Below are 26,664 nucleotides of genomic sequence, written 5' to 3' on the forward strand. Positions count from 1 at the left end.
CCTGCTGGTGCAAAGCTATTTTTTTATAGTCTCTGCTTTATAGCTTTGAGCGCGCGCAATTGGGTAAGCTTGTAAGAAACCAAGCTTAGATATTGAATTCACCCCGTCGCGGATCTCGGTCTCAATCTCTTTACTATATGCGCGCTTTAAGACACTAAAACAACCAATATCAAAAGGCTGTAAAAGATGTGACGAATGAGCAGGCATACAAAGAGGTATAATCTTGTTTTGCTCGCAGATCTGATCGAATTGCGGGGTTAGATGACTCCCATGTCCGTCAAGAATCAAAAGACGCCAAGCACCTTGTGATCGGTGATTTATCGCAGGGATGAATAGAGATTGAAGCCATCGAAGCCCTATTTCATCGGTAGTCCAGCCGTTTTGGCTAACTTCGATCCGCGAACCGATTGGAAGAGAGTTATCTAACCAGCCTTCGGTATAGCCTTTAGCTTTGAAGATAATGCATGGTGGGAGAGCGTATCCCGATGCGCCAATACATTCAATTGCGGTGACCCATTCGCGATTCCCAGACGATAAAAGCTTTGCTCTACCGTAGTATTCAGCTCTCCACGACCTCGGACAGGAACCGAACATCTAGCCCGTAATACCATCTTGTGTGCGAACGCGCGATGGTCGCGTCGAGCTAGTCGTTGGTTTTTTCCGAGTAGGGGGTGCTGAATTTTATGAGATGCTTTTGCTGGTTGATGGACCACCTCCAGGCGGCCGTTACAGTCGTGGTCCCCAGATCAATTCCAAGATATAAGTCCGCCGACTTGGAGTCCATATTGGGTAGGTAATTCGGGATTTCATATTTCCTTGTGTTCCATTATCGATAAACCCTATCTGTTGTATAAGTTTATAAGAAAGCGCCCATCTCCTTGGCCTTTATCTCAGCTGCGTTCCAATTTCAATTGTCTCCAGAGAGCAAGGCTGCAGCTCACAATGGCTGCTGTTAAGTCTAGCCCCTCGATTAGTTCGAAAAAAAAAACCAAAGAGACAGAGGAAATTCTGTCGCAAAACAAGTCTAATGAAAAAGACTTCTGAATATAGCAAGATGTGTGACGCAGATGTATGCGTAGGTGTTCGTTTACGAGAGACGGGTCCGGTACATAAAGGAAGAGCCTCAAGGGCTATTGATCAAGTCTTCAAATGAATTTTCCGAGGTCCCGCTTTCCACGCTCAGCGCGGAGTGCCTTCGAAACTGCTCCCACACCCTCCATGTCCGCCTACAACATTTGTAGCGACGTTCGCTCAGCCTCGAACTCTCCAGGATCCCTAAAACCTTGCAGATGAGAAGCTATCAAATGACGACTTCCAGTGGCAAAATCCAGTAAGTGCCCTTTGGATATCCTGAGACCTACCCGCGGTTCCTATGACATATAGTTTCGACATCTAAAGTCATCGTGCTATCGATTGACAACTACTATCTCATTCGTAAATCCACTCAACGTCAGACCTTTCCAATATTTGATCTCATCACTGAGCTAGGCTTCATATGGAGTCTGTCTCAGGAGCTCCTTTATCTTCAAAAGACCAGCTTTATCGCCTTCTGTCGTTTCCATCTGATCCTTTCCCACCCATCCTTGAGTGTATCCACCGCCAAAGTCGATAATCCACGCATCCTCATCCTCGTCAATCAAGATATTCGCGGGCTTCACATCTCCCCAGACAATGCCAGCTTCGTTCAAGCAGTTCAAAGTTGTTGTCAATTGTAGGTCCCATTTCGCACGTAAAGTCGATGACGTCTCAGGGCCCAAAGCGCACGCTAACGTCTTATTCCGACAGTTGATCCAGGATAAGAGAAGCCCAACGATGCGACCGTTCAGTTTATCTTCGACGACGCCATACATGCGGGGCAATTTCACTTTCTTATCCAAGCCCAAGATCTCAATACTTTTGTAGATAGTCATTTCGCGAATGGCAGCTCTTTGGTCGTCGCGATCAAGGAATTTGAGGAAACACAATTTTCCATCAGCGAATACCTTCCTCGGAGATTTTGAGAACATTTCATTTTGTTCAGAGACGACTGATTCTATCTCTGTGGGCCGAAATATGCGCCAGGTCGAACAAAGAGAAAAATTATTTAGGCCCACACCGTTGAGTAGTGGTTTTCTTGGAACCTCATAGTTAAGGCATGGATGTAGTGTTTCATCAATGGCGTAGACAGAGTAGTGAAACGTCTCTGGGTAAAGAAAATCTTGAAGTGTATAGCGCTGCTGATTAACAAAAGCTGGCTCAATTTGATCGAAAATCGGATTAAAGGGACCCAGAGCCCAGCAATGGAGGTCGTCTTCAGCCTGATCCGCGAACTCGTAATCCTCGTCGTCGCAAATTGAATTCATCAAGCGCATGTACGTTTCAAAAGAGGCCGGAGATCGACGTAAGTTAGCTGGCGCTAGTTGTATGCAAAAGTATTTGCCTTTACACACTATCGTTATGCGTGCAGTCTTGTCATTTCGATTGAAAAAAAACTCCCTTGGTAACCAGAGCTGGGTTTGGGTTGCCATTTTGCAAAGGGGGTGGGTGGTGATAGGATGTTGGAGAAGTAAGATGAGCTGGCGGAAAATGTTGTATGGCAGGAACGACCGATGTCTTCCAACTTGGAAAAGCGGTGTAGCCGCTGCACGTACCCAGCTTGTGGGAAAGCCAAACGGAGACGACTGCGGCTAGCAATGGACGAACCTCAATCTGTCACAACCTCTATCACACTTCTCGAAATGGGGCATTCTCCTACGCAGCGCCTGTGCTCATCCAGCTGCCCTTGGGGAAGTCATTTGTCGAGTGTAAGGGCCATCGTGCAGCCACATATGTCTCTGTGGCCTGAGTCCTGGAATTAAGTAAATCATAATGCTCGCCTTGGCTGCTACATTTGGCAACCAAATCTTGATGGCGATGTGAATGTTCACTACCCAGCACAGGGGAGCTGGCACCCGGATCTACATAGAAGCTGAAAATCTATTCTTGATCATGAATGGGCAAGGAATCTACCAGATTACCGCACTGTCATTAATAACAACACGCCCGATGATTGTGGGAAAGTTTTCTACGAATGACTTTTTCTAGCTTTTTGCTCCAACATCTGCTGCCAGAATGCGCTTTGGGCAAGAACAAGGTCCTCTTCAGTGTCTTTTGCTACAACTTGGTGATTAATAGTGATCGGCGGCGCCACTCGATCAGGTAGTGGATGTACTGGATATATGCTGGCGGGTCCACACTATACACCCTGCTTCTTCCCACTCGGGCGCCTGAGGGTATGGCAGGGCGTGGGGTTGTGACTGATCAGATGATTCAAACCTATTCTCTCACAAGGAGGAAGGGCTGTAAGTGGACCGAGCGGCATTAGAGCTGCGAGAGCACCCACGTGTGGGAGCATACGCGAGTCGTATTCCCGCAATTCGAACTCATCGAGCTGGGAGAAGTAATCAATGTGATGTATGTCCTCACTAATATCTACGCAAATTCCCTAATAGATGTCAGCTTCTTGGTACTCCCGCCCATCCGCTAAACATTGGTAACGAATGAAAAATCGCAGAAGGAAGGAAGCCACAGAACAAGGATGGCAGCGTTGCCTACCAAGGCAGTGTTTTCAGTACCACGCCACCATGTGGAATGCCAGCCGATATATAGGCAGATTACGTGCAGGCTGCTGTACAATAAAAGAAGAGGATGTAATCGGAGATCCAACTGTCACACGGGAAAGGGGAGACAGCCAGGACCCTGTTAGTTTGGACTGTTTTCATAGGCGATTCGCAAGTATTCCAGGGAGTTTACAGTACAATTACAACTGTACATACTGCAAAAATCCTAACGCTTGTTCTAGACCAGGGATCCAGGGGTTTATAGCTTGTCTGGGCATCAGATGACCCGATACTAGGGTTTGGGATTAAGCATATGAAAGCGTAGTGGTAAAACTGCTTTCGAAGGAAACACCCCCACCAACTGTGTTGGAATTAATTGGGTATCAACCTTTGTGAAACGCCGAGAAGGGCCATATTGAATGCGATATTTTAAAGTCGAATATCTCAACAACGAGAAGAGATCTCGCTTTTATTCTTGATTCACTAATTATTACGGATGTAATAAACCATACGGTAAAATATAGGGCAAATGAGATAATTATTTTAGCCTGATATAGTAAAATACAAGAATATGGAGCGATGTACACTGCAGTTATATATTTTTGAACCACCACCTTCTAAATTCTTAGAGACTTAAAAAAACAGGCTAGATATATCACAAAGAATATTAGATCATAGGAACACCATACGATAAAGAGTGGTTGGCAGGATATCAAGTGGTAATTTTATCGCATTTAATATGGTGTTTTGGGGTGCGGCGCTCGTTTACATGCGACGCTCGCTTACCGTTTACGTTATCCCGGTTCGCCAGCCAAGATAATAACATCATCTTCTACCACGGGACTGATCCATTCAGTAACAATTCGACCCGGAAAACCCTGGTGATCGAAAAAGGACCTGCTACCATATGTTACTGAATGGATCAGTCCCGTGGTAGAAGATGATGTTATTCTCTTGGCTGGCAAACTGGGATAACTAACCCTGGATCGTTTAGTAACTATGTTTATGTAACACGAATAGTTGTTTTTCAAAACAAAATTGCGCGTACTAATCGTAAGTTGAGCCGATCTGATGCGACGGAACGAAGTGAAGCGCTTTGTGCGATTGCTGTTGTGCTGCTATGGTTGGTGTAGATCACGACTAGGAGGTGGGCCGGGCGGCTTGCACCATGTGCCGTATCTTGCGTAGGACCCATACAAGGCACGCGAATTCTAATTCTGTAGGCCAATAGTTTCGTTCCGCTGCAGAAAGACGCCGACTGAGAAACACAACTGGCTGAATGGCGTTGGCAGCTGGCGGCTTTGATACATCATGTACGTGAGTTGGGTTGACATGAAAGACCATTGCTCCGAATCCTGCTTCCTTCGAAGCGTCGAGATCTTTCAGTCTCACCTCGTTAACACGACAATACGTATAGGGACAACCTTGTCCTCCAAACTGCCTCCCCATACGACCCGGCTCCGTTTCTGCGTAGCGGCAACGGCTTTTAGAGGGGATGAGCCAGAACGCCAGGTTGAATTAGACAATGCATACGCGCATACAGTAGTTTTCGAAATCAGCTTTACCAAGAACTCTTTTGACTTAAATCCCGGAAGAAAGGATCCGAAATGCACTAATCTTTTTTTGATCACTGCTTTATAATGTCGGCAGAACTGTACAGTAACAGCTATGCCACGATTATTGGGCTAATGTAATAATACTGTAATGGCCCCATAGAATTGCATAGAATCACCTTCTTTTGATGATGCGGCATGATTGCCTTCATCGCAAGCGTAGTTCAGTGAACGAACACCCCCGATGCCCACCACATTCAAACACCAATGCACCTAGAGCCGACTTCGCCAGTGCCATACGATAACGCTTATCGTACCTAAAATGGATACGAATACAGATCGCATGGCCGGTCATCCATGCTTCCGTGACAGTGACCTCTCCAAACATAGTGTGATCCCATCTTTCCGGGCGTTGGATGCTTTGTTACCTAATGAAGGACACAAACATGGACGCCAGTGAATCCATGGTGAATGGACCCAGACTGAAGGATGAGAGGCACCTCACACCGCCCATATCAACCCCAAGGCAAATGCACGGCACGTGGGTCGATGTTTCTACGTTCGAGGAAGAATCAATCTCTACCCTACCAGCTACTCATTGATGGCCTTGAGGTTTGCTGGAACGAGGACACAGAGCCTCGCTGGCTTCTACACTGTGCTAGAAGCTCTCAGCATAACTTGCACATTAGGAAAAAAGTGTCCAAAATTCGAGCGTTACCGGCTCATGAAGTTATGACAGGATTCGACTCTCTCCGCCCAAGACCAACGCATGTGTGAAGGTTAACATGTACATCCAGAACGACTAAGATTTCCTACGGTCTTGCGCCGGTCTACCTACAACAGGGAAAACATTGCGGTTGCTCAAGGTGCCTGATATTTCGGTTTCATGTGAGCACACGGAGAAGTGCCATGAATGTATCTGGTTGTGCGGAAACCAGACGCTCAGCATAGCACCTGGCGGTGCACACATCAAAGTTTCCAGGTATAATATCTGGAAGCCAAAATGAGGAATTTGAAGAATTGTCAAGGATTGTGAATCAAATAAATGTCCCGTCTGCCCGAAGCGATCCCGCACCAGAGGCCATGGCAACTCGTTCAGCGGATGCTACGAGGCTGTCTTCACTTCGAGCCAAATAATTTCCTCCGACTTAATGCTCTGGTCGGAGCATGCGCAAACAGTTCGTGGGCTTGTGAAACTATTGCCGAAACTGTTCAGCGCTTCGTCCCCTAGAGGCAGCACAGCAGCTTTCAAGAACAATAACGTGGTCCAAAGCCTGGTCGCAATGTTCTATCTCTCCATTAATCCTCGTGCCAGGACGTTATCGCTCGGACATACGCCAGTCTCATGCCGATTTCCGCCTGATGTCCGTGGGTCAAATATCAAAGGGTCAAAGCCAAGGAAATAACGATCCAAACCCAGGCCTATTCGTAACTGGGTGACCTTTATGACCCAAACAATCTTTGGGAGCTAACGTGTGCAATTTATGGAGACTCATGAGATTTCCAAAGCCCGAGTTCACCGAAACACACTCGATCGTGCGAGATGGCTGCAAGAAATGGCGACCATTCAAGCTACTGAGAGAGAATTGGCGCGCTTTTTACGGGTTTTGCGAAAGAGAGAGAAAAAAAAAAAATGAAAACCAAAAAGGAGAATATGGGGGCCTTCGAGAAGACGTACAGGCCGTTGGACAAGAAAGCTGGTGAATAAAAGGTGAAGTGGATGAATCCACTAGAATGGATCAACCGTCATTGTCAAATATCACGCTGCCGGGTATTCCTGAATCAATTTTTTTAAGACCAGCGGACCGGGTGTCGAAACCCAGTACATCCACAGTATCTCAAAACCGCCGCCAGCCAATGCAATTCAGCCAGCGCTGTTCCTTAGCCACCGGCGATTCGCTCAGAGCGAAGCTATGCTGACTATGAAGCCAAGCTCAAGTGAGGTAGAAGACGTGGTGGTCCCTCCTGTTGGATACTCGCCACACAAGCTTGACTCCAGACATCGGCTCATTGCAGCAGTTGGCGCTGATACGAAAATCCTTCTAGAGCCTCGACAAGACCAAAACCGCCACAGACGAAACCGCCACAGACGCCCACAGGCAGCCTTGTTATTCCTGTTCTTCTACTGTGACACCAACATGTGACTTCCAAGGTTGGCTTAGAATTGATATCATATTCAGACATGCACATACTTCCAAGGGATCAGGTCAAATGCGACTGTGTTCATACCGATGAAAAGAAAAAATAAGATAACCCATTTTCAAGTTGAAAAACAACAAAACATACAGCATACGTCACTGCGGCTACCATTCCACGCCTATCGAAGTACCTGCAAGGCGCAGTGTCATACCTCTCTGCACCTGTTGATGCAAGTCTGAGCTGTGCTCCACCGACGTCGTGGTCCCTCCTGTCAAGTACGCCCAGCCCTGCCAAGGCATCTGCCACACCTGCCACCGTGCCAAGCACCCTGCAGTATGAATAGCAATAGCCAAGCACCGCGCATATGATATTCTTCAATCTTGGCAGTGTCTACCACCATTCCTTGCAGAAAACTGACACAAAAACCGGCTTCAAACCTGATGAATCTTGGGAAAAAAAGAGCCGGTGACAACCCTCACCACCTCACCTCTGCATCCCCGGTGTACAGAAACAACTTTCGTAGACCATTGCATAATGATGAAGTGTTACATGAGAGAAACACCCTGCCGAGCCCCACCTCGGATATTCCGTACACATTGTGCATTGTGTTGTCGCGCTACACGCTGTCCCACCGACCTTTTAACCCACTTACCCTTACCACCAGACACACATATGGAGCATGGTAGTGCTACTCCATCGACTAACTACATTCAGGAACCTCCGACCGAACCCTCTCTAATATAGTCACAGCCGAATATAAATTAACTCGCAACTAGTCCGTAAACAAAAGAGGAGCAAGCAAAACCTTAATGAAAGCTTCTCGAATGACAGCACTGGCCTGCCTTCGGTGAACTGCGCAGACTAGAGGAAATCTCCGTGCGAATGCAACTCTGGAAAGGCTACTTGGCACTATTGAACCGCTATGTCGAACAGTGGGGCGGCGATCACAAAAGGGCAGACGTGGTCCCACTCCTTTCAATAGTCTGGTCTAAAAGTTCTGACAGAACCGTTGATTGCACGCGTTAGCGTATGCCAATCCCGGGGGTGCCTCGTTTTGGGATGGCATTTACACATTAAGAGGGGATCTACCAGATCGACGGATTGCTCTTTAGTGTACTATGTTGGTATGCATTTTGACGTGTCATTTCGTGGGCCTTATGTGCTGTCTATTCCATTCAGACACGTTCTGTAAGTTAGTAAGCACTCATGTACGCGCTAGTACCTCCTAAAAGCGAAGCGTATTACGCAAGACATGCTCGACAATGCCCATTGGCCACACTCACACCTGAGAAACTTGAGTATTGGACACGTCGCGAACACCTGATCGATCCGCACGATCGTCATCGGCGCCACAGTCTGACATGAGAGAGCTCACATGGAGAACTGACAGCTCCAATGTGCCTCGCCTTGTCCCCTCCCAACGACAGAGGTAGATTCACGCGATGCCGTGGCGCTGTCACACCCAGCCCTAGACTCCAGCATCTGTGAGGTCAGGTCGTGCGAATTCACCGCCATGTGATGCGTCGGGCATATGGGCATGCAGAAGCTTGCATCCTCCAGTCATTGTGCGGATGTGTCAGGGGAGTATTTCCGGCGTGCCTAATAGGTTGTGGCGGGGATGCATCGCGCTACTGTAGTTGGGGCTGAGCGCGTTCCTGGTTCATCCCAGTAGTTCTCGCGAATAGTTCGTACTTGTAGAGTGGAAAGGCTGCATACCCGCGGCCGATGCCGGGCAACTGTGGGTCTGCTGCATCGTACTTTGCGGAGGTCGTGCTCCCTTTTACCTTTCTTTCTTCCTTCCTTCCTTCGTGGAGGTCCTTACGGGTGGTGAATGCGTACAACTGCTTGAGACTCCTTCCTAAAACGACAACCGAATCTCCGACGGGGATTCGAGCGTGCTGCTGTGCTTTGTACTGTCGCATGTGCTGTGTGAATGACCATCTTATTCCCGACTGCGAGACTGTCATGCGTCGGACATATTAGGGCTGTTAGTGCCTTACTTTAGCTGGGCACGATTATTTGTTTTTGCGTGGCGTGGCGTTTCGTTTTCGTTTTGTATTGTTTTCTTTTTTTAGCAGGGCACTTTGCCTTCCTACCGGGGACTCCTGCCTTCTCCCAGGGTACTGGGGTGTCTCAGTCTCAGGACAAAACAGGAGAACTCTGTCAATGACTCGACAAACTCCGGTTCGTCGTATCAGGCTCTAGATCGTCTCCACTGAGGTGAGGTGCTGAGGCTGGGAGTTTGGAAGGAGTTTGGCTGCCCGAACTCACCACACGCCAACCAAGTTGTAAGGAAGGAACGACCGAGGATTCCCCGACAGCGGATTCCATCTGATTCCCGATTACAATCCGGAGAATTCACGTGGTTGGGACCGATCCCTGGGCCATCCCGTCAAACCAGTCTCGGGCGGGTCCAAGTTTCCTAAAAAAAATCGTGAAAGATTTAATTCAGTACCCTATGGGAAAATGGAGGTCACACCCGATGGAGGGTAAGACAGGCTGAACTTAATTCTGGGAGTTCCAGATGTCAAAAAAAGTATACCCTCCACTTCCCTCCTGGACACTGAAATCCGGGTGTCGCACCAGTAGTGGTGATACTCCTAGCAACTGCAGCCAAAGTATCCTCGGATAGAATGGTTCGAAGTAGACGGTGTTCACAGAATACGAAAACGAAAAAACCGGAGAGGTGACACCGATCTCTCGCCATCGGCACATTAAGCGCGACGAATCCCTAAGCCTCCCTAAGCGCTGTCAAAAGGGGCTCGTCGAGAGTACTCCATTCAGCGCACCCACTCACACCAGAAGGTTAGGTGGATTCATTCCTAGGGTTGTTCGGGCGTAAGTGGGTGAGTGGCAGCCGACGTCATCCGTTGACAGGAATTTCATGGCAGACAGCAGTGGGTCCCTCCAATATTGAAAACGAGATTGGGGAGCCGGACCCATGGGCTGAATTTTGCGGACCCAATATTGAGGTCGATCCGGCAGCTGCCACGGCTAGCACTTCCTTAGGGTAGATTTGGATTGGCAGGCTTGCGTGATTCTGTTCCGGAAGGGGGCAAGGCCAATCCTGGTTCTTTGCGGCGTGGCCGTCGGCATGCAAGTATTTTCCGCCCCCGCCCCTGTAACCACTAGACACTAGACGCCCCCTGGAGTAACCCCTAAGGGTGCCGGACAATACGATTCAGGATCGGAGCTGAAAACTTGTGTTGGGTGCTGGGGTGAGGGTGTTGGTGGGAGGTACCGGCTGAGGGGTGATCGACGGGATTGGCTCGACGCGGTGGACCGCGTGCCGCTTCATGATCCACGTTGTCATGTGTGCAATAATACGCGATCGTCGTCTAATGCTCAGTGAAATGGAACCATGGTAGGGCAGATTTAAGAAGTGACATTGAAAGATGTGTATTCAGAAAGTTCGGTATATCCGTGCAATGATGAAGCTAACGCCGGAAATGCAGTTTGGAAGCAGATGTGATGCAGTGCAACATCAGGGGAAAAAAAGATAAAAAAAAAGATAAACAAAAAAAGAAAAAAAGAAAAAAAGAAAAAAAAAAGAAATAACGCGAGTTGCCAACCCCTTGCAAGCCCAGGGTAAATCAAATCAAATATGAATAAAAGGGTATCAAAATGATATCTCAAAAGAGTCCCAGCACTGACGCACTCATAACAATCCAAAAACAATCTCAATAAGGCATAGAAGGAAAAAAAAGGAATGCCAGTCTATCCCCCTGATCCGTGTACCAAAACCCCGTAACTCATGAAGACAAAAAAAAAAAAAGGGTCGAAGCCCGGTCGTAATCCGAATAAACGCTCACGTTGTCGATGCCGTGGAACATGACAGAAAAGGCCGTAAAAGAATCGCGAAGCGCCTGAATATCAGAGGCTGCTCGATGCGTATAAATCTAGTGGTGCGGAGACGGGAGGTGGTCGTCGACGTCGCTAAAAGGGGACTGTCTCTCGTCGCCGCCGCTACGCATTTGATTGCGGAGGGCGGGGAGTTGGCGCCGGCGTGCGTTGATGAACCAATTGCTGATCTATAAAGAAATTAGTCGCATATTCAACTCTGGCTCGCAGTGCGGGGGTGGTCGTACTTGACTGATGGACAACCCAGTCCGCGTCATAAACATCTGCTTATCCTCTTCACTCGGATACGGATGATCCAAATGCTCATGGAACCACGCGCGCAAGATATCAGTCACCGGCTTGGGTAAATTCCCCCTCCGACGCCTCGTCCGCGGATCCACGGAATCGCCCATGATGCCAAAATTCGCCGCGCTGGATTGGTTCATCATCACCTGCTCCTCGTGGTACGGCATTGGGGGACCCTGTCCGTAGCCCATGACAGGGGCGTGGTGCTCGCGCCGCTCTGGCATGGGCGCTGGCATGGGCGCGCCGCGATATTCTGTGAAGGGGTCGGATCGCGGCGCCATGCGGCTGTCGGGGTAACCCTGGCGTTCGGGCATGGAGCCTAGGTCGCGGATGGGCGGGAGAATGGGGCTGGGCCCGCGCAGGGAGCCCGAGAGGTGGTCGCTCATCGGTCGTGGTTCACGGGTTGTGTATTCGCGGGGGTACTCGGCGTAGGGCATTTGGGATGGCGAGTTGTAGGGGATTGAGCGTGGGTCGGCCATTTCGTGGCCAGAGGAGGGGCGGTCCTGGGATTGTCGGAATGTCGAGGAGTCGATTTCATCGTGGAGGTGTGGTGGGAGGAGCTGGCAGGCGTTAGAGCGTGGATTTTGGGAGTGCGTAGAAGATGCTGGAGACTTACCTCGCGGAATGAGGGGAGCTGTTGCTGACTGGCCGGTGCTCTGCTGTAGGATAGAGACATGTCGGAATCTTCGTCTACCTCACGGGGATGTGACATAGACGGTGTATAGACGTATATCGACGTATTAGAGATGGGAGTTGGGTGTCGCAAATGATCTATGATGATCTGAGTCGGTTAGGGAGAGACCGGAGTGTAGTTGATATGCGGATATGAAGGGTCGGAGCGAGTGTGTAGAGAGAGCAGGAGGAGGTATAGAAGAGAGTAGAAGAGAGTAGGTGGAAGACTCACGGGAAGGAGCGGGTTGACATGGCCAAGATTATGCAAGGTTGGGGAATGCCTCCAAATAATGCAGGGCCCTGTACATTTTAAAAAAGAGACATGTTCCGACGCAAGACCCAGCTGTTACATGTCCATGGAAAAGCAAGAACAGGGGGGGGCCCAGAAAAATGACGATCGTGGGCGTGGTGGAGCCGGGGAGCCACAAACTACCAGCAGGTATGGTCCTTCACGGCATGCAGAGCGGAGAAGAGGGGTGCACATCATGAGTTTAGGTTGACAGATTGCCAAGATGCCACTAGAAGGGAATACAGAATACTACAGTGCGCAGGAGGAGCTGAAAGACGACTCGGTTGTGGTGGGTTTGGATTAGGATTAGTCGTGGACACTAGTAGACACGACAACTAGCACTGTAGGCTGGCAACTCAGGCACCGCAGCCAGCACATTATTGGATCATTTTTGGGGATTGATTGAATTTGGAATTGAATTGCGTCTCGGGCTAGAGGTTCCTCCTAAAATGGGAGTAAAATGGGGAAAAAAGAAATGGCCCCATCGGGCTGAGTAGGCTACCCCAAATCCGAGCAGTTCCCGTACAGAACCAGCGTCTCGGTATTAGGACGGCAACCAAATCCGATCGCAAGTCTGGTACGTCCAATTTCTGGTACGCCCAATTTCATTCTGTGTTAGGAAATGGAACTTCCTTACTACAGCAGAGTTAAATTTTTGTATTTTTTTTTAAACTATTTTATTTCCTTTGAATATAGAATGTCACAATCCTCGGCCTTGCCGCATGCCGGGAGCGAGGGGCGTACATACCCAGTACATGCTGTATGAGTGTACATGTAGAGTACCCTGGTAAGAGAGTACTGTAGCGCCCTCGGTACTCAATACCCGAGTCAGGCAATGTTAATTAAAATCAAATATCCTGTCACGTACAGACGCAGTTACAGTATGGTAAAAGTCAGACGGGTGGATCGGCCGACGAGAGGAAAGATCGCCGCTCCACTGCACAGCTGGTGTCACTCGTGCGAGCTTATCCTTTACCAAACTCTTTTTACCTGTAATCCCTAGAAATAGTTAAGCATTTACCTTAAGAAGAGTTCCTTAGGCCCGACCCTCAGATGTCCCGTGGTAAATGGAGTAGGGGATGAACCATCGGTAGAGTAGAGGAACCAGATCGATCGATCGACGAACACGAAGGCGAGGGGCTGGGACCATGGACAGGGATGCGCTGGGCAGATCGCCTAGGGGTTCGTGATCCCCACTTCCTTCGAGATGTGTGGCGTCGGATCCATGCTCGTACGTCAGATCACGGAGAATCCCCTTCTTTGATTTGATTTTATTTTTGATTTTCGACAATTTCGGATTTTCATGATTTTTCCATTTTTTGGTGTCTGGCACTTTGACTTGTACATACATTGAGTCTATCCTACATATCCTACTTACAGGGGTAGGTATACATACATACTGTAGACGTCCAGATCGTGGTACGGCACTTCATGCCAGGTGACAATTGCATATGATATCTCATCTTCTTTTGCAGCGAGGGGCGAGTCCAGTCGCGGGATTTGGTCGATGTGACAGCACTTTAGAGGGTGCCACTGACACTGCAGTTCTTCCGCCTCGATCCGCACTAAACTAGTCTGCGGCTCGCGTATCGCGTCCTCCTCCCGACACTCCCCTCTCAGCTGTTCGCTGTGTCGCTTGCCCTTCCTCGCCAACGCCAAAATCCAGACGGGCGGGGCAGTGGACCAGCAATAATAGCGCAGACTTCCCCCAAAATGCCATCGGAGATCCTCCTGGTGGGGCGCCTTTCAGATGCGCCCGGCCGAATGCCTTCTCCACTCGCCCACTTGAGGCCGCGATTGCGAGGTGCGAGAGCGTGAGTGTGGGCGATAGAAGAGGGCGTGGTTTGACTTGACAACAGTGCTCAGGGTTGGGAGTCACAGTGTCGAGTATCAGCCTCGATGAGATGCGACGAGTTTCGCCACGGTTACAAGATCCCTGCAGGCCCGTCAATGTGACACAGACAAGGCGGGGTTCGGACGCCCTCCGCACGCCTTTATTTTTGGTCACCCAAGCCTAGCACAAAGCCTCAGCTCAACAGGGCAGTCCAGCCGGATCTTAGTTGAGGGAGGTCTAGGCAGACGCCACACGCTGAGATAACAGGTGGCTCAGTCTGCTCCTGGATTCCCACGAGGCTGGATCTGGATCTGCCCTGATTCGCCCGTCATTCAAGGGGATCGATCGGTGGATAGTTCCCCTTGCTCGACGAACTACTGTTGGTGACCATGCCGAGTTCGTCGGCCTCGGTTGGTCGCGACCTGATTCCCGCTCCTCGTGGAGAAACCCGTGAGTGATCTCGCATCACATTACTCGACTCAACAAACTCGGGGTTGCCGACTACTCTACCTGCCTACCGTACAGAGGTACACACCCCTGGATGGCCAGGCACGTAATTGGAATCCGCGCGGATCATACCCGTCCGCATACCTCGAGATCCGAGATCGTGCATGGAGCAGGGATGCAGATCATCGATCTTTGTCACCTTACCCTAGGTCACCACAGCACAGTACAGCATACGGGGAGACGATCGGCTCAGTCCCGGGGAATGCACCGGAGGAATTACTCCGAATCCGCGGGAAGCAGGCACATGCAGAAATTTGTCATCGTGCAACCAGTTTTCCTGGTTCTTGGGATGGCGATCGTTTTTAGCGCCTGAGCACCGTCACCGCAGTACTGTGATTGACACTGTAAGTGCTGATGTACAGTGAGATGAACAGAGTACAACCTTATTCTCGCTAGTCGCGGCCCTACCAGCTCGATCAATCGATAGTTCGCACGGTTGGATCGAATTTGTGCACGAACAGTGCGCCTGCCAAGCTTGACCCTTCGAAGTTTGGTCACTAAGGTTTATTCGCATCTTGACTGCAGCCGCGACGGAATGTGAGGGATGTGACGTCACGCAGGGCATCCAGTCAAATGCAAGGATGTCGGCTGTCGCCTGTCAGAGTCGGTTAGTTGTCCCAGCCCCCTGGTTTTGGGTCACACCTACTACTGTACCTTAGGGTAGGGTAGTTAAGGTAGGGGCGGTACACACCTGGAGGGTGCAGAGGGTGCCGGGGTAACTGAGTCAGGGGCGTACTAATCACTTTTTCTTCCTACTGTAACAGGGTAGAAGATGCTTTTCCTCGCGCAGCTTGGCGTGATCTGAGCTGTCGCGGAAGTCACCCTCGTATCGCCCAGCCTCTTACTGGGTTACCTTCACTAAGGTAGTAGCAATTATTGAGTGGTCGCGACCGCATCGCGCTCGGGATCTCTTCTTTTTTTTGGTTCGACGGCCCTAATGAGAGTTCAAATTTGGGTCGTGGCTGCTGCAGCCGATGTTTGTCTCGTCCCGAGCACCTGGACAGCAACCAACTTTTGAACTGCGACTTCTCTTCGTGACCAATCGCTGCTCCGTGGCTTTGCGCCTAATGTGAGGCGGCCTAATCGGTGTATCCTGGTCTGTACCCTGCCCTGTACTGTTGTAGAGTAGCACTCGATATAGTTCGTCCAAGTCTCAACCTCATTGGGCCCAATACGCCATGTCCCCACGTCCGTCAAACTTCGCATCGAGGTTGTCGAATGATCGAGAATTGGGTTGTTTGTCTGTTGTGCGACAGACAACTCATCCACGGCTAATATACATTGACCGCGACATGTCGCATGCTCCTGAAGGACAATGACGAAAAAGCGCTGCAGATAGTGGAGCAACAACAACTCACACCCTCATGTCCAATGTTTCAACGACAAAAGCAAAATGGACTGCATGAAACGTCGCAATCCAAAAAGCAATGTGTCCATCCCCGTCACACCTATAAACACATGGGTTGAATCAGCCCCAAAATCAAGCAGAAGAAAATGAAAATGAAGAAAAAAGAAAAGCATTTCTAATTTCAGACCTTCGTCCCGCCATATTCCCGAGGCGAATTTTTTAACCCCGGCTGCATGTAAGCTGTCATGACTAGTGGTCGGGCGAGCTGTCGAGACCCCGATATGTGACGTCCAACTTTGAAATAAGAGCGCTGATAATCGTGGTTGCCGATGAAAGACCAAATTGCTTATGCTTGTTGAGGCTACGTGGCGTCGGACAAAAACAACTGAACATTAGATGAAAGATGATATCAGGTTCCGAGGACGCCGCGGATGGTGAATTCGTGGGGGTTGTTGGCTTGGCTTTGATGTCAGTGAGTGGAATTTTACGCTGTCATATTGCTGTTCGTGGTTCAACATCCGGGGTTTCTTGTATTTATGCTGGTTTTGCAACGAGAGACTTCCTCGTGACTCTGTCATTTTGAAGAATTTGCTATGTGTGCTGACGATTTTTTCTGGCAAGACCGTTGCCGGCCTTCGTAAAAGTGCACACTGCAAGTGTGGCTGTAGCTACTTAGCATAAAACCACTTACTCTCACATATTCGCCGAAAGCATGAAGATATACATTAATACGGCGCTGAGACTGGGACTTCCAAGCAGGGTAGCAGGCACATGTGACGCAAATGAAGGATATGAATAAAATTCAATTTATACAGTCTGAAGCGATCCACAAGCTCCTACTTATAATAATTCGGCACCTTCAACCCCTTGAACTCAAAAGAAGTATTCTCTCGTCGATCAATCACCTTCCGATGATGCACATCTTTAACTCGCGCGCGAACGTACTCCGTCCCTGTCGCAGCAGGCTTGCTAGTATCCTTATCTTCTTCGCTAAGCAAACCCAGACGTTCTAGTAAAGGTGACGGCACAGTCCGCATGATAGTATGATCTCCCGGCCTACAGAAATACAGCAACCCCAGGCGCGGAATATGGATCTGGTCTTTCGGGGGCGTCACGACGCGGTGGACGGTGGATTTCAGGAATCCTACACCAATATTAGCAAAGACCTGGCCAAAATGAGGAGAACTACACACCATTCGTAAGGAAGGATAGTGTATCCGCAATATTACACGTAATCCCCCCTTCAACAGGCTTAACATACTTCCACTCCGCCTCCGGCGTCTGAATCTGCAACCCAGCAACATGCTGCGAAAACAGCAGAGTCAGGCTGCCAAAGTCGGTATGGCCGCCCTTCGTGTAGCCCTGCGCCTTGTCCCATTCTTCTTGCGTTCGCGTGTTGTAGATCATGTAGCGCAGGTGGTCGTCGGAGAGCTGGTCGTAGGCGTGTGCGTTGACGAGATAATTTTCTGGGAGCTCGAGGATGATCGCCATTAGGACGAAGAGCTTGCGAATGACTTTTTCGTAGAGGTCGCGGTGGAATGTCGCGATTTCGTCGTAGTTTTGGCGGATTACGCGGTGTTTGGGGATGTGGGACCATTCGGGAATTGCTTTGGGGATGTTTAGCTGTGGGAGTTAGTCTCGCACTGGCAAGCCGTAAAGGTAAATGCTGGTGGGATGCATACCATCTCGACGTTATCTTTGACTCCGGTGTCACCGATCCACCGTTCATTCTCGCGGTACCCGAAATACTCCCCCTCCGCAAAATTGCAAGGGAAGCTCCGCTTTTCGTCAAGTGGTTCTTTGAAAAATGCATTGCCCAGACTGAACTGTCGCAGCACCTGATTATCATCAAGCCCATGTCCAACGACAACCCAGAATCCCACCCGCGTCACCGCATCGTGCAGCTGCTTCGCAAGCTCCTCCTTTCCTCCCGGGTGATCAAATTGAGAGAGATCGATCTCGACTAGCGGCGCCCAGTCTAAATCCTCTTTTGTTGGTTCTGGCCGGCTCCATGGCTTAACCAAAACTGTTTCGGTTGCCGGGGGTTCTTCAATTGCGGACGGTGCCATCTTTACTTTGGTACGGGTCGGGTTAGGCGATGAGTGGCTAGGGCGATATTTTAAATGTACCTTAGGGTAGTCAACTGAGCTTGTCTGACAGATGCAAAGAAGGTCTGTTAGAAACTATCCGGGCCTATCATCTTTGCCTCATCTGCTGTTTTCTTGGAGGGATGCGGGGTCTCGGATGTTATCATCTCTGCTCCGGATGGCGTTATGCAGCTCGGTTTCAATGCCGATGTTGAGTATACATTGTAGTCAGTAGATATATTCAATATATTTATCATGTTTAGCTGCTATGGAATGCCAATCAACTTTGCGGGGTGTTGCAGAACTCATACAGGTCTTGCCAACACTATCCTGCATACGCAATACCAATTTCGTAGTAGTCTCGTCTTCCCTCTAGCCTTCAGGTACAATTGATTAATAACCCCCGGATTTATGGTTCCTGGGCATGCCGCAATAGCGTGGGAGGATGAGCAACATATCGAATATGCTGAGCGAGCTGGTCAATATCGATCTCAGCTGGGTATATGTAGCCGGATGATAATATGTCGTGATCGAAACTGTCATGACAGGAACAAACCCTGACCCATCGAAGCCACAGCGTTCAACACTTAAAATGAACAGATTAGGGTCTTCTTTAATTCGTGACCTGAGGTCTGCGAAAATTCGGTCGCTTAACTCACTCGTCAACAACGATGGGATCCGGCAAAGGCGAAGAGGTCACCACGGCCAGCATACCTCCATCACCAGTCGACGACAACAAGAACCCCAATGGATTAATCCGCACCAATGCCGAGCTCGAAAAAAGGGTAATGCGCAAAATCGACTTCTGGCTCGTCGCCTTCTACTCTATCGTATATATATTCCGCGTCATTGACTCAAATAACTACTCCAACGCCGCGATCATCAACCTCGAAGCCGGAACCGGCATCAAAAAAGAACTCGGCTTCAACTCCTCCGAATGGGCCTGGACCCAATCCATTTTTTCGTACAGCTACCTCCTCTTCGAACCAACCAACACAATCCTACTCAAAGGCATCAAGCCGTCGCGATGGATGTTCATTCTTATTCTCTCCTGGGGCGTCTGCGCCTGCTCCGCCGGTGCAGCGCAGGATTTCCCTGGTATGATGTGTGTGCGCTTTGCCATCGGCATCGCTGAAGCAGGCTTTTACCCATCCGTACTCTACCATATGGCCTTCTGGTATAAGCCGTCTGAGCTGCGCTGGCGCATAGCACTATTTTACTCTCTCGGTCAGGTTTCGGGGGCGTTGAGTGGACTGCTAGCGTACGCGATCAGCTTCATGGATGGCGCGGGTGGCCTCTCGGGGTGGCGGTGGTTGTTCATTCTTGAGGGTTTGCCGGCTATTTTGTTGTCTGTTGTTGCGCTGTTTGGGCTGCCGGATTATCCTGAGACGGCGAAGATGCTGACAGAGGAGGAGAGGACTTTTCTGAAGGGGAGGTTGTCTGCTTCTGCGCCGAAGGGGGAGGATAAGAGTTGGGATTGGGGGGATATTGCGATGTTGTTGCGCAGTCCGACACTTTATACGTTTACGGTGTATTGGATTGGGCATGGCATTGGCGGATTTGGAGTCAACTATGCTTTGCCTACTGTGATTTATGAGCTGGGGTTTACGGATACGGCGCTGTCACAGTTGATGAATATTGTGAGTACTACTTACCAGCGAGAAAGGGTGCATCTGCTGATAGACTTCTTCAGCCTCCATATGTCGCCTGCTTCTTCTTCCTCAACGCTCTCGGCTACCTCCTCCACAAAGGCTGGATCCGACCCTGGACAACCGCAGTCGCCAGTCAGTATTCCCCTTTCTCATTATCCCTTTCGTTACTGACGGTTGAACAGTTGAAAGCACAATCATCATCTGCTATATCATCTTAATTACCGTCCCTAACTCCACCGTCAAATACATCGCCCTGATCGTCGCCACAGCTTGCGCAGGATCCGCATACCCCGTCATCTGGCCGGAACGAATTCGCGCCCTCGATGGTACCGTCGCGGCGGGTATTGGAATCGGATTGACGAATGCAATGGCTCAGTTCAGCGGGATTGCGGGACCCCATGTCTACAGCACTGTTTTCGGGCCGACATATCGTGTATCTTACATCATTTGTCTCTGTTTCCTTTGTGCGGCTATTTCGGGGATTCTCGCATCGTGGTGGTTTGTTTGGCGGAAAGATCAGAGGGATGAAATTCGGGGGAGGATTGGGCAGGAGGCATAGTGTCGGGTTAGGCATTAGTCCATGGATCACAACGCCGGTTGTTTATTACATCAAAATGATGGATGTGTGAAATGTGCCAAAATAAAGGAACACCGGTGTGGCTTCTGCATAATTCCGTTTCTTCGTTTGTAAACACAGGCGCATCACGATATCATCTTTCGCTGCCTAAAGCCGTGATGAGCCACTGCCGCGAGTATATACAGTGGGGTTTCCCAACTACATTGCACCTACTTTTCACAGCCCTCCCCTCGCCGGCACCCCTTTCCCATTTTCCTGCACATCCCTGGGAGCTGTGAGCTTCTTTGTATATACACCGCGGATATCTCTGGGCTGTTTGCCCAGTTTGTCTCACCTGCAGCTCTGCAGCGCTTCCACGTTAAAAGCCCGGCTTTGCATCTACCTTCCCACTGAATCGCATCTCTGACGTTTCTACCTTCCAGAACCAAGCGAAGCCATTTCATGTCACGAGTGGGCATCTTCTTGGGTATAAGCCCAGAAGAATTCCAGCAAATATCGTCGACTGCCATGACTGGACGCAACGCCCGCGATCACTGGGATGACCTTGAGATTGTCCTACACATGTTTCAAAAAAAAAAAAAAAAAAGGAAAGGCTACGCTCTGACACTTGCGGTAAAGATTGAGCTGCACAGTTTAGCATGGACTGAGTCTGGGTAGATCGTGGATGAGGTAGCCTATACTATCCCACGATCATTGGGCGACTTCAAGATCATGTCACAACCATGTGCCAATGGGTCAATACCAAGGTCAGTGAGGCTCATGCCCAGTTCTCTCAAAAACGACCGATATCAAAACCGACGAACACTATGACCGCGAAAAGGACGATAAGGGTCGTCCAAGCCACGAGGACATTGTCCTTGCTATTGAGGAAGCTCTCAACTAGGAAGAGCTCAGGATCAAGCCTTTGATTATACGATGGGGCTTATTGGACATGAGTGGAATCCAGTCCAACTGGAGCCCTCATCCTCGACTGCCACGCCAGCACCGTCACCATCGGCCACATTCGAGATTACGGCGAAGTCTTCCTAGTACATTTTGGATACCCGGAAGCAGACCGCCAGTGCTGCCTCGGCCTCAGGTGAGAGACGATATTAGACTTCGTCCAGCGAAATGCCAGGATAGCGTTTCAAAATCGGGATTGGGAACATCATGAATGCAGCTTCACCAGGGGAATGCGTGCCCTTGCGTGAGGCGGCTATTCGGTGCATAGAGGAAAGGTCGGGTATGTACACTAACTGATGACCTCAGCGCTCTGAAAAGGACTTCTACGGTCAGATAAACACATGAAAGGTTCTCTCCGGGAATATACCTGGCTCCGAGCATTTCTAGCTGTCGTGACTATGCTCCCGGAGCGGACCCAACTCCAGTTCACGAAAAGAAACGCAGATGAACTTTCCTGAAGAAATTTTAATCTTTATACCATACCTTCACTGTTTGTGATCGTATTGGGCCTTCATGTGGAAATTCTCGAAACGGAAGCGGTATTGGAAGCGGCATGAAGGCGGGCCTGAAATGGCGAGAAGCATCAAAGACCATACCGATTCTAAAGGAGCAACCATATCCTGGTCCTTGATTTCTTTCAAACAAAGGCTTTGCTAAGCTATGCTGGTGCGAGAGAAGGTAGTCTTCAGAGCCACGTGATGGATTTGAGCTCATTGAAGAGGTTTGAGCGTCTCGGCTCTATCGGGAATTTAAATCGCCATTGAGCTACCGCCGCTCGCATGTCGGAATGACCGTGATGTTGAGAGCATCAACATCTGTCAACTGCTTGAATACAGACGATGCGGCCAGCGCACACTCGATGGTTTCAATAATGTTGCCCTCGATTCGCAGGGGATTCGACCTTTACGGAGCACATCTCAGGATATTGGGCACCCTGCAGAAGAAAATATTATCAACGACCGAGCACATAATCTGCTATGAATATACCTGTGCTTCTTATTCAGGCTCGTCATCCCTGTCATCAAAACAGGTATCGAGAAGATTCTGCTTTGTCTTGATAAAGTCGGAGCTTCGACTTTTCTGAGCTCGGAAAGAACATCGCGAGTTCCGACGGTTTCTCAATGTGCGTCGGTTGGGGTCAGTTAACTATCTGTGGACAAGGCTCCACGGAGGGTAAGGTAGAGTGCTAGTCTATTGGACGCTGTATAACCCAATACAGCGAGCAGAGGACATTGCTCATGTGAAAGTGATGCTTCACCATCCATGGCGGAAGATTGTGGAGCTTCTCCAAGTTGGTCTCCCTCTGGTAGCTACTCGCAGCCGGCAAACATTGATGGGTACGTAACCTCCCTCATCAGCTATTCTATCGACTTGTCGGGGAACGTGCATATTCTGCAGAAGAGGTGGGTAAACTATTACTGGGTCTGCCACACCAGCAGGATAGTCGTGTGGCACGTGTTGATTGCCACGCAGTGACATTCCACCGTCGACAAAGAACTTTAACGCAGAGCAGTCAAAGCCTGTTATGTCAAGAGAGCGATCATTCACCATCAATTGCTGTTGTCAATGGCTGACCAGACACGAAAGTGTGCGCGAGGAGTTAGAAAAGCTCAAAGAACGGGAGGATTTGTTGGCAGAGAACCACTCAGAAAAGGACCAAAGTGAGTCAGAGTAATTCTCAAGCATTAATCCATAGAAGATAGGAGGGTTGGAAAATGTGGGTAGCACTCTACCCTGACTGATCATTGAACATGATGAAAAGTGTGATACTGATAATCTATAGGCGCATTAAACCGGGAAGACAAAGGATGCATCGAGCAAACCGCACCGAGCAAACCGCACCGAGGCCAAAAAGCAATAGCACCGGGATAGGAATAAGACCGCTCTTCGGAAATGGAGAGAAAGGCAGTCTGGTAACCGTTCCGGGAGAATATGTGCAGCGCCTATAGTACCTCGACAACGTTCCTTACCTATCTTTTTCCCGCAACTATCGACACGAGAGAACCTGCCAGTGTTTATGGTGGCCGAACTCTTGTTCAGATTTCGAGAGCGATTTTGAACGTATTAGGTCTGCATGGCTGTTGACAAGTGTGAGCTCTGCACGTGTCGCTGTCTAGGCGGCCATCATCACTAGCTTTGCTGAGAACCAGTGCCGTGACTCCACTGGCGGGCGAAGGAATTTCACTACATGGACCGAACTATTATCTCCACGCCACCCAATGCCAACCCCCAAAAAGCCCACTGGCCAGTTCGAGCCGGCCCGTGGAACTTCCCTGACCCCAATCAACCAACCGACAAGCGCAAAAGGTTAACATCCCTAAACGCCCTCCGAAGAATTCCCAACTACTGGCCATAGTATCAGATTTCCTGGCGCAAAAGATCGATTTGAAGTTGTGTGCCCTGTTGATGTGGGCTTGACAGGTCCTCATACTGAAGGGGTGTCATAAATCCCTCGATTTGCTGAATATGTGGTGATGGAGATAAGTCCAGCGAAAATGGCTAAGCGGACGTGGAAGAATTTCTCGGAGAAAGAGAAAAAGGGTGGTGTCTACTGGTACATTATGCGGTGATTCATATGCTACACTTTGCTCTTCGAAGAGTACGAGGCAGACTATCCAGCGTTTGTTCATAATGATACCTCTTACTATCAAAGTTACGCTTGCCGTCAACGATCTGGTTGTTCGTTTTACCCACCCCGACAGCGATTTGTTGCCAATTTACTAGCAACACTGACGACCTCATTTACAAGACCAGTCTGGGTACGGTTGTAGTTGGAAGGCAGCTGGTCCTACTCCCGGTTGACTAGAACTGACGTGGAATGAAGCATCTGCAGCCGATTAGATTAAGATCGCGGACACTAATTTTTGTGCCAGAAGTACACTGAGCAGTAATAAACACAAATAACCACAAATAATGATGGCTTTCGAAGAATAATGACTCATGCTGATTCACGTACGCTAGTCCCGAAAGGGACTAGCACCACCAGACCCATCATTGTTTATATTCTGGAATATATACCTCGTTTTTCAACACAGCAATCACGAGTTCAAACGACAAAAGCAATGGCTGACAATAAGCCAACTGAAGAAATGCAGATATTCGAGCAGAAGAACAGCTCGGAAAGCGAGGTCGAGAGCTCGGGCAAAAATGCGGCCGATTTTGAGTTAACCGGACTGCAACTTTTCATCGTCATCTTCGGACTTGCGCTCGCGATTTTCCACATGTCGCTCGACTCTTCGATTCTCGCAACCGCCATCCCGAGAATTACGTCGCAGTTCAATAGTACAAGTGACATTGGGTGGTATGGAAGTGCTTATTCATTTGCCATGTGTGCTTTGCAGCCTACTTCGGGGAAGTTGCTTGCGAGCTTTAATCTGAAGGTGAGAAGATAAACACGCCTCTGTGATTAGACAGACATTCTAATTATGTCTCATAGTGGACATTCATTTCCTGCATCGCTGTCTTTGAGCTCGGATCTCTACTTTGCGCCCTCTCCATCAACAGCCCCATGCTCATCATCGGGCGCGCGATTGCCGGCGCCGGCGCCGCGGGCTGTCTTACCGGTGCATTTTGCATTGTCGCCGTCTCACTGCCTCTCGAAAAACGACCCGTCTACATTGGCATCTTGCAGTCGACCTATGGCGTCGCGGCCATCATCGGACCCATTCTCGGCGGCGTCTTTACAGAGCACGCGACATGGCGCTGGTGTTTCTGGATTAACCTCCCCATCGGCGCGCTGACAATTTTCATCCTGGTCTTCTTCTTCAAGCCGCCTACTCAAGACTCAACAAGTCGTCCGCCAATCCTAGAAAGACTGGAGGGACTGGATATGTTCGGTCTCATCCTCTTCGCGCCTGCCATCATCATGATCCTGCTAGCCGTGCAGTGGGGAGGGACCACCTACCCATGGAAAAGCGGGACCGTCATCGGGCTATTCGTTGGTGGTATCGGACTCGGTCTTGTCTTCGCGCTTTGGCAGGTTTACCGTGGTGATCGTGCGATGATCCCACCACGCCTCGTCACCGAGCGGACGATGTTCTTCGCCTGCTCGACCGAATTCTTCGCCATGGGTGCCGTCTTCATCTCGATCTACTACCTCCCCGAATGGTTTCAGGTAATTAAAGGAGCGTCACCCACAAAGTCAGGACTGATGTACCTCCCACTCGCACTGTCAGACGTCCTCTCCGCGACACTGACGGGCGCCTCGCTGAAATACCTCGGCTATCCGAACCCGTACATGATCCTCGGAACAGTCCTAATGAGTGTCGCGACCGGCCTATTCTCAACCTTCACCATGACAACGAATCACAATCTATGGATCCCGTTCCAGGTTCTCCAGGGTCTGGGTGTCGGCATGACGCTCTCCATGCCATATGTTGCGACGCAGACGGCGCTCAAACCTGAGGATATTGCTGTTGGCACGGCTATGTTGCAGTCGTTTCAGTTCTTTGGAGCATCTGTCTGGCTTGCGGCTGGTGAATCGATTTTTGAAAATAAGCTTGTTGCGCAGCTGAGTGCTGCGATGTTCTCGCAGAAGGAGATTGAGGAGATTCTTAGTGCGGGTTCTGCGGAGGTGAGAAGTGTCGTTCAGGAGGCCCAGCTTTCGGATGTCTTGGATGCGTTCAACTATGCTCTGACGAAGACATTTTATGTTGCTGCTAGTGTTGCGGCTCTCTCATTTTTTCTGTCTTTGGGTATGAGATGGAAGAGTGTAAAACCGCCGAAGCCGAAGGTATCTTCTGCGGATGTGGAGGCTAAGATGTGAATGGCATGGATTGGACTGAAGAACATGATGCATGTATAGATCTGCTAGAAGCTGGATACTAATAGTATTAGACTACATTTGGTTCGAACTTCATCATTTCACTTTTTCCTTAACTTCTTTCCTGCAATGTACTCCCATACCGAGGAATGCGGAAATCCATTGCAAAACTTCGTGCTGAGCCCGTCATCTGCCCCACCGACTGTCAAGCAAGATGAGCCGCGCAAAGCACAATGAGCCATTTTCTCGTAATCTGCAACACGGGCGCGGGCGTTCGGGTTCCCGAGACGCCCGGGCAGCGCCACGAAAGCTAGGCCCGTTCCTACTCATTATCATCTGAAGTACACGAGCTCTACCTGTAGCAGGCAATGAACATCGCTTCCTGTAGGCCACGCGTTCTCCGAGTGCATAGATTGACGGCGATCTACACGACGTCCGGGATAAAGTTTGATTTAGACTACCGAGGTTTCTAGAAGCCTCCACCCTTGAAACAACCGTTGAATGCCAGTGATCACGAGAGCATAGTCGCAGTATTTCAAGGAATGCTATTGTGTGCAGGTCGTGTGGGTATGCATCAT

The 26,664-nt window shown here is 49.7% G+C and overlaps 6 protein-coding genes across 6 annotated transcripts; 2 read left to right on the top strand and 4 right to left on the bottom strand.

Annotated features, from left to right (window-relative positions):
• Window positions 1-1,484: 1,484 nt before the first annotated feature.
• N7532_008915 (uncharacterized protein) lies at window positions 1,485-2,351 on the bottom strand (the record flags this gene model as incomplete). The annotated part of the gene is made up of 1 exon (XM_056621406.1): window positions 1,485-2,351. The coding sequence occupies one exon, from the start codon at window positions 2,349-2,351 to the stop codon at window positions 1,485-1,487; it is 867 nt and encodes a 288-aa protein (XP_056472212.1).
• Window positions 2,352-8,846: 6,495 nt separating this feature from the next.
• N7532_008916 (uncharacterized protein) lies at window positions 8,847-9,192 on the bottom strand (the record flags this gene model as incomplete). The annotated part of the gene is made up of 2 exons (XM_056621407.1): window positions 8,847-8,925; window positions 8,987-9,192. 2 exons carry the CDS (start codon window positions 9,190-9,192, stop codon window positions 8,847-8,849), a joined length of 285 nt encoding a protein of 94 aa, XP_056472213.1.
• Window positions 9,193-11,169: 1,977 nt separating this feature from the next.
• Window positions 11,170-12,128, bottom strand: N7532_008917 (homeobox domain-containing protein; the record flags this gene model as incomplete). The annotated part of the gene is made up of 3 exons (XM_056621408.1): window positions 11,170-11,301; window positions 11,359-11,976; window positions 12,033-12,128. The coding sequence occupies 3 exons, from the start codon at window positions 12,126-12,128 to the stop codon at window positions 11,170-11,172; spliced, it is 846 nt and encodes a 281-aa protein (XP_056472214.1).
• A 4,774-nt stretch (window positions 12,129-16,902) lies between these two features.
• On the bottom strand, window positions 16,903-18,135 carry N7532_008918 (uncharacterized protein; the record flags this gene model as incomplete). Its single annotated transcript, XM_056621409.1, has 3 exons — window positions 16,903-17,210; window positions 17,260-17,689; window positions 17,749-18,135. The coding sequence occupies 3 exons, from the start codon at window positions 18,133-18,135 to the stop codon at window positions 16,903-16,905; spliced, it is 1,125 nt and encodes a 374-aa protein (XP_056472215.1).
• A 689-nt stretch (window positions 18,136-18,824) lies between these two features.
• Window positions 18,825-20,364, top strand: N7532_008919 (Major facilitator superfamily domain general substrate transporter; the record flags this gene model as incomplete). Its single annotated transcript, XM_056621410.1, has 3 exons — window positions 18,825-19,793; window positions 19,847-19,937; window positions 19,988-20,364. The coding sequence occupies 3 exons, from the start codon at window positions 18,825-18,827 to the stop codon at window positions 20,362-20,364; spliced, it is 1,437 nt and encodes a 478-aa protein (XP_056472216.1).
• A 4,022-nt stretch (window positions 20,365-24,386) lies between these two features.
• Window positions 24,387-26,089, top strand: N7532_008920 (MDR family MFS transporter; the record flags this gene model as incomplete). Its single annotated transcript, XM_056621411.1, has 2 exons — window positions 24,387-24,704; window positions 24,761-26,089. 2 exons carry the CDS (start codon window positions 24,387-24,389, stop codon window positions 26,087-26,089), a joined length of 1,647 nt encoding a protein of 548 aa, XP_056472217.1.
• Window positions 26,090-26,664: the final 575 nt, after the last annotated feature.

The sequence above is a fragment of the Penicillium argentinense genome, assembly GCF_028826775.1.
Source record: "Penicillium argentinense strain IBT 30761 chromosome Unknown utg000009l_segment0_segment0, whole genome shotgun sequence".
NCBI classification, from domain to species: domain Eukaryota; kingdom Fungi; phylum Ascomycota; class Eurotiomycetes; order Eurotiales; family Aspergillaceae; genus Penicillium; species Penicillium argentinense.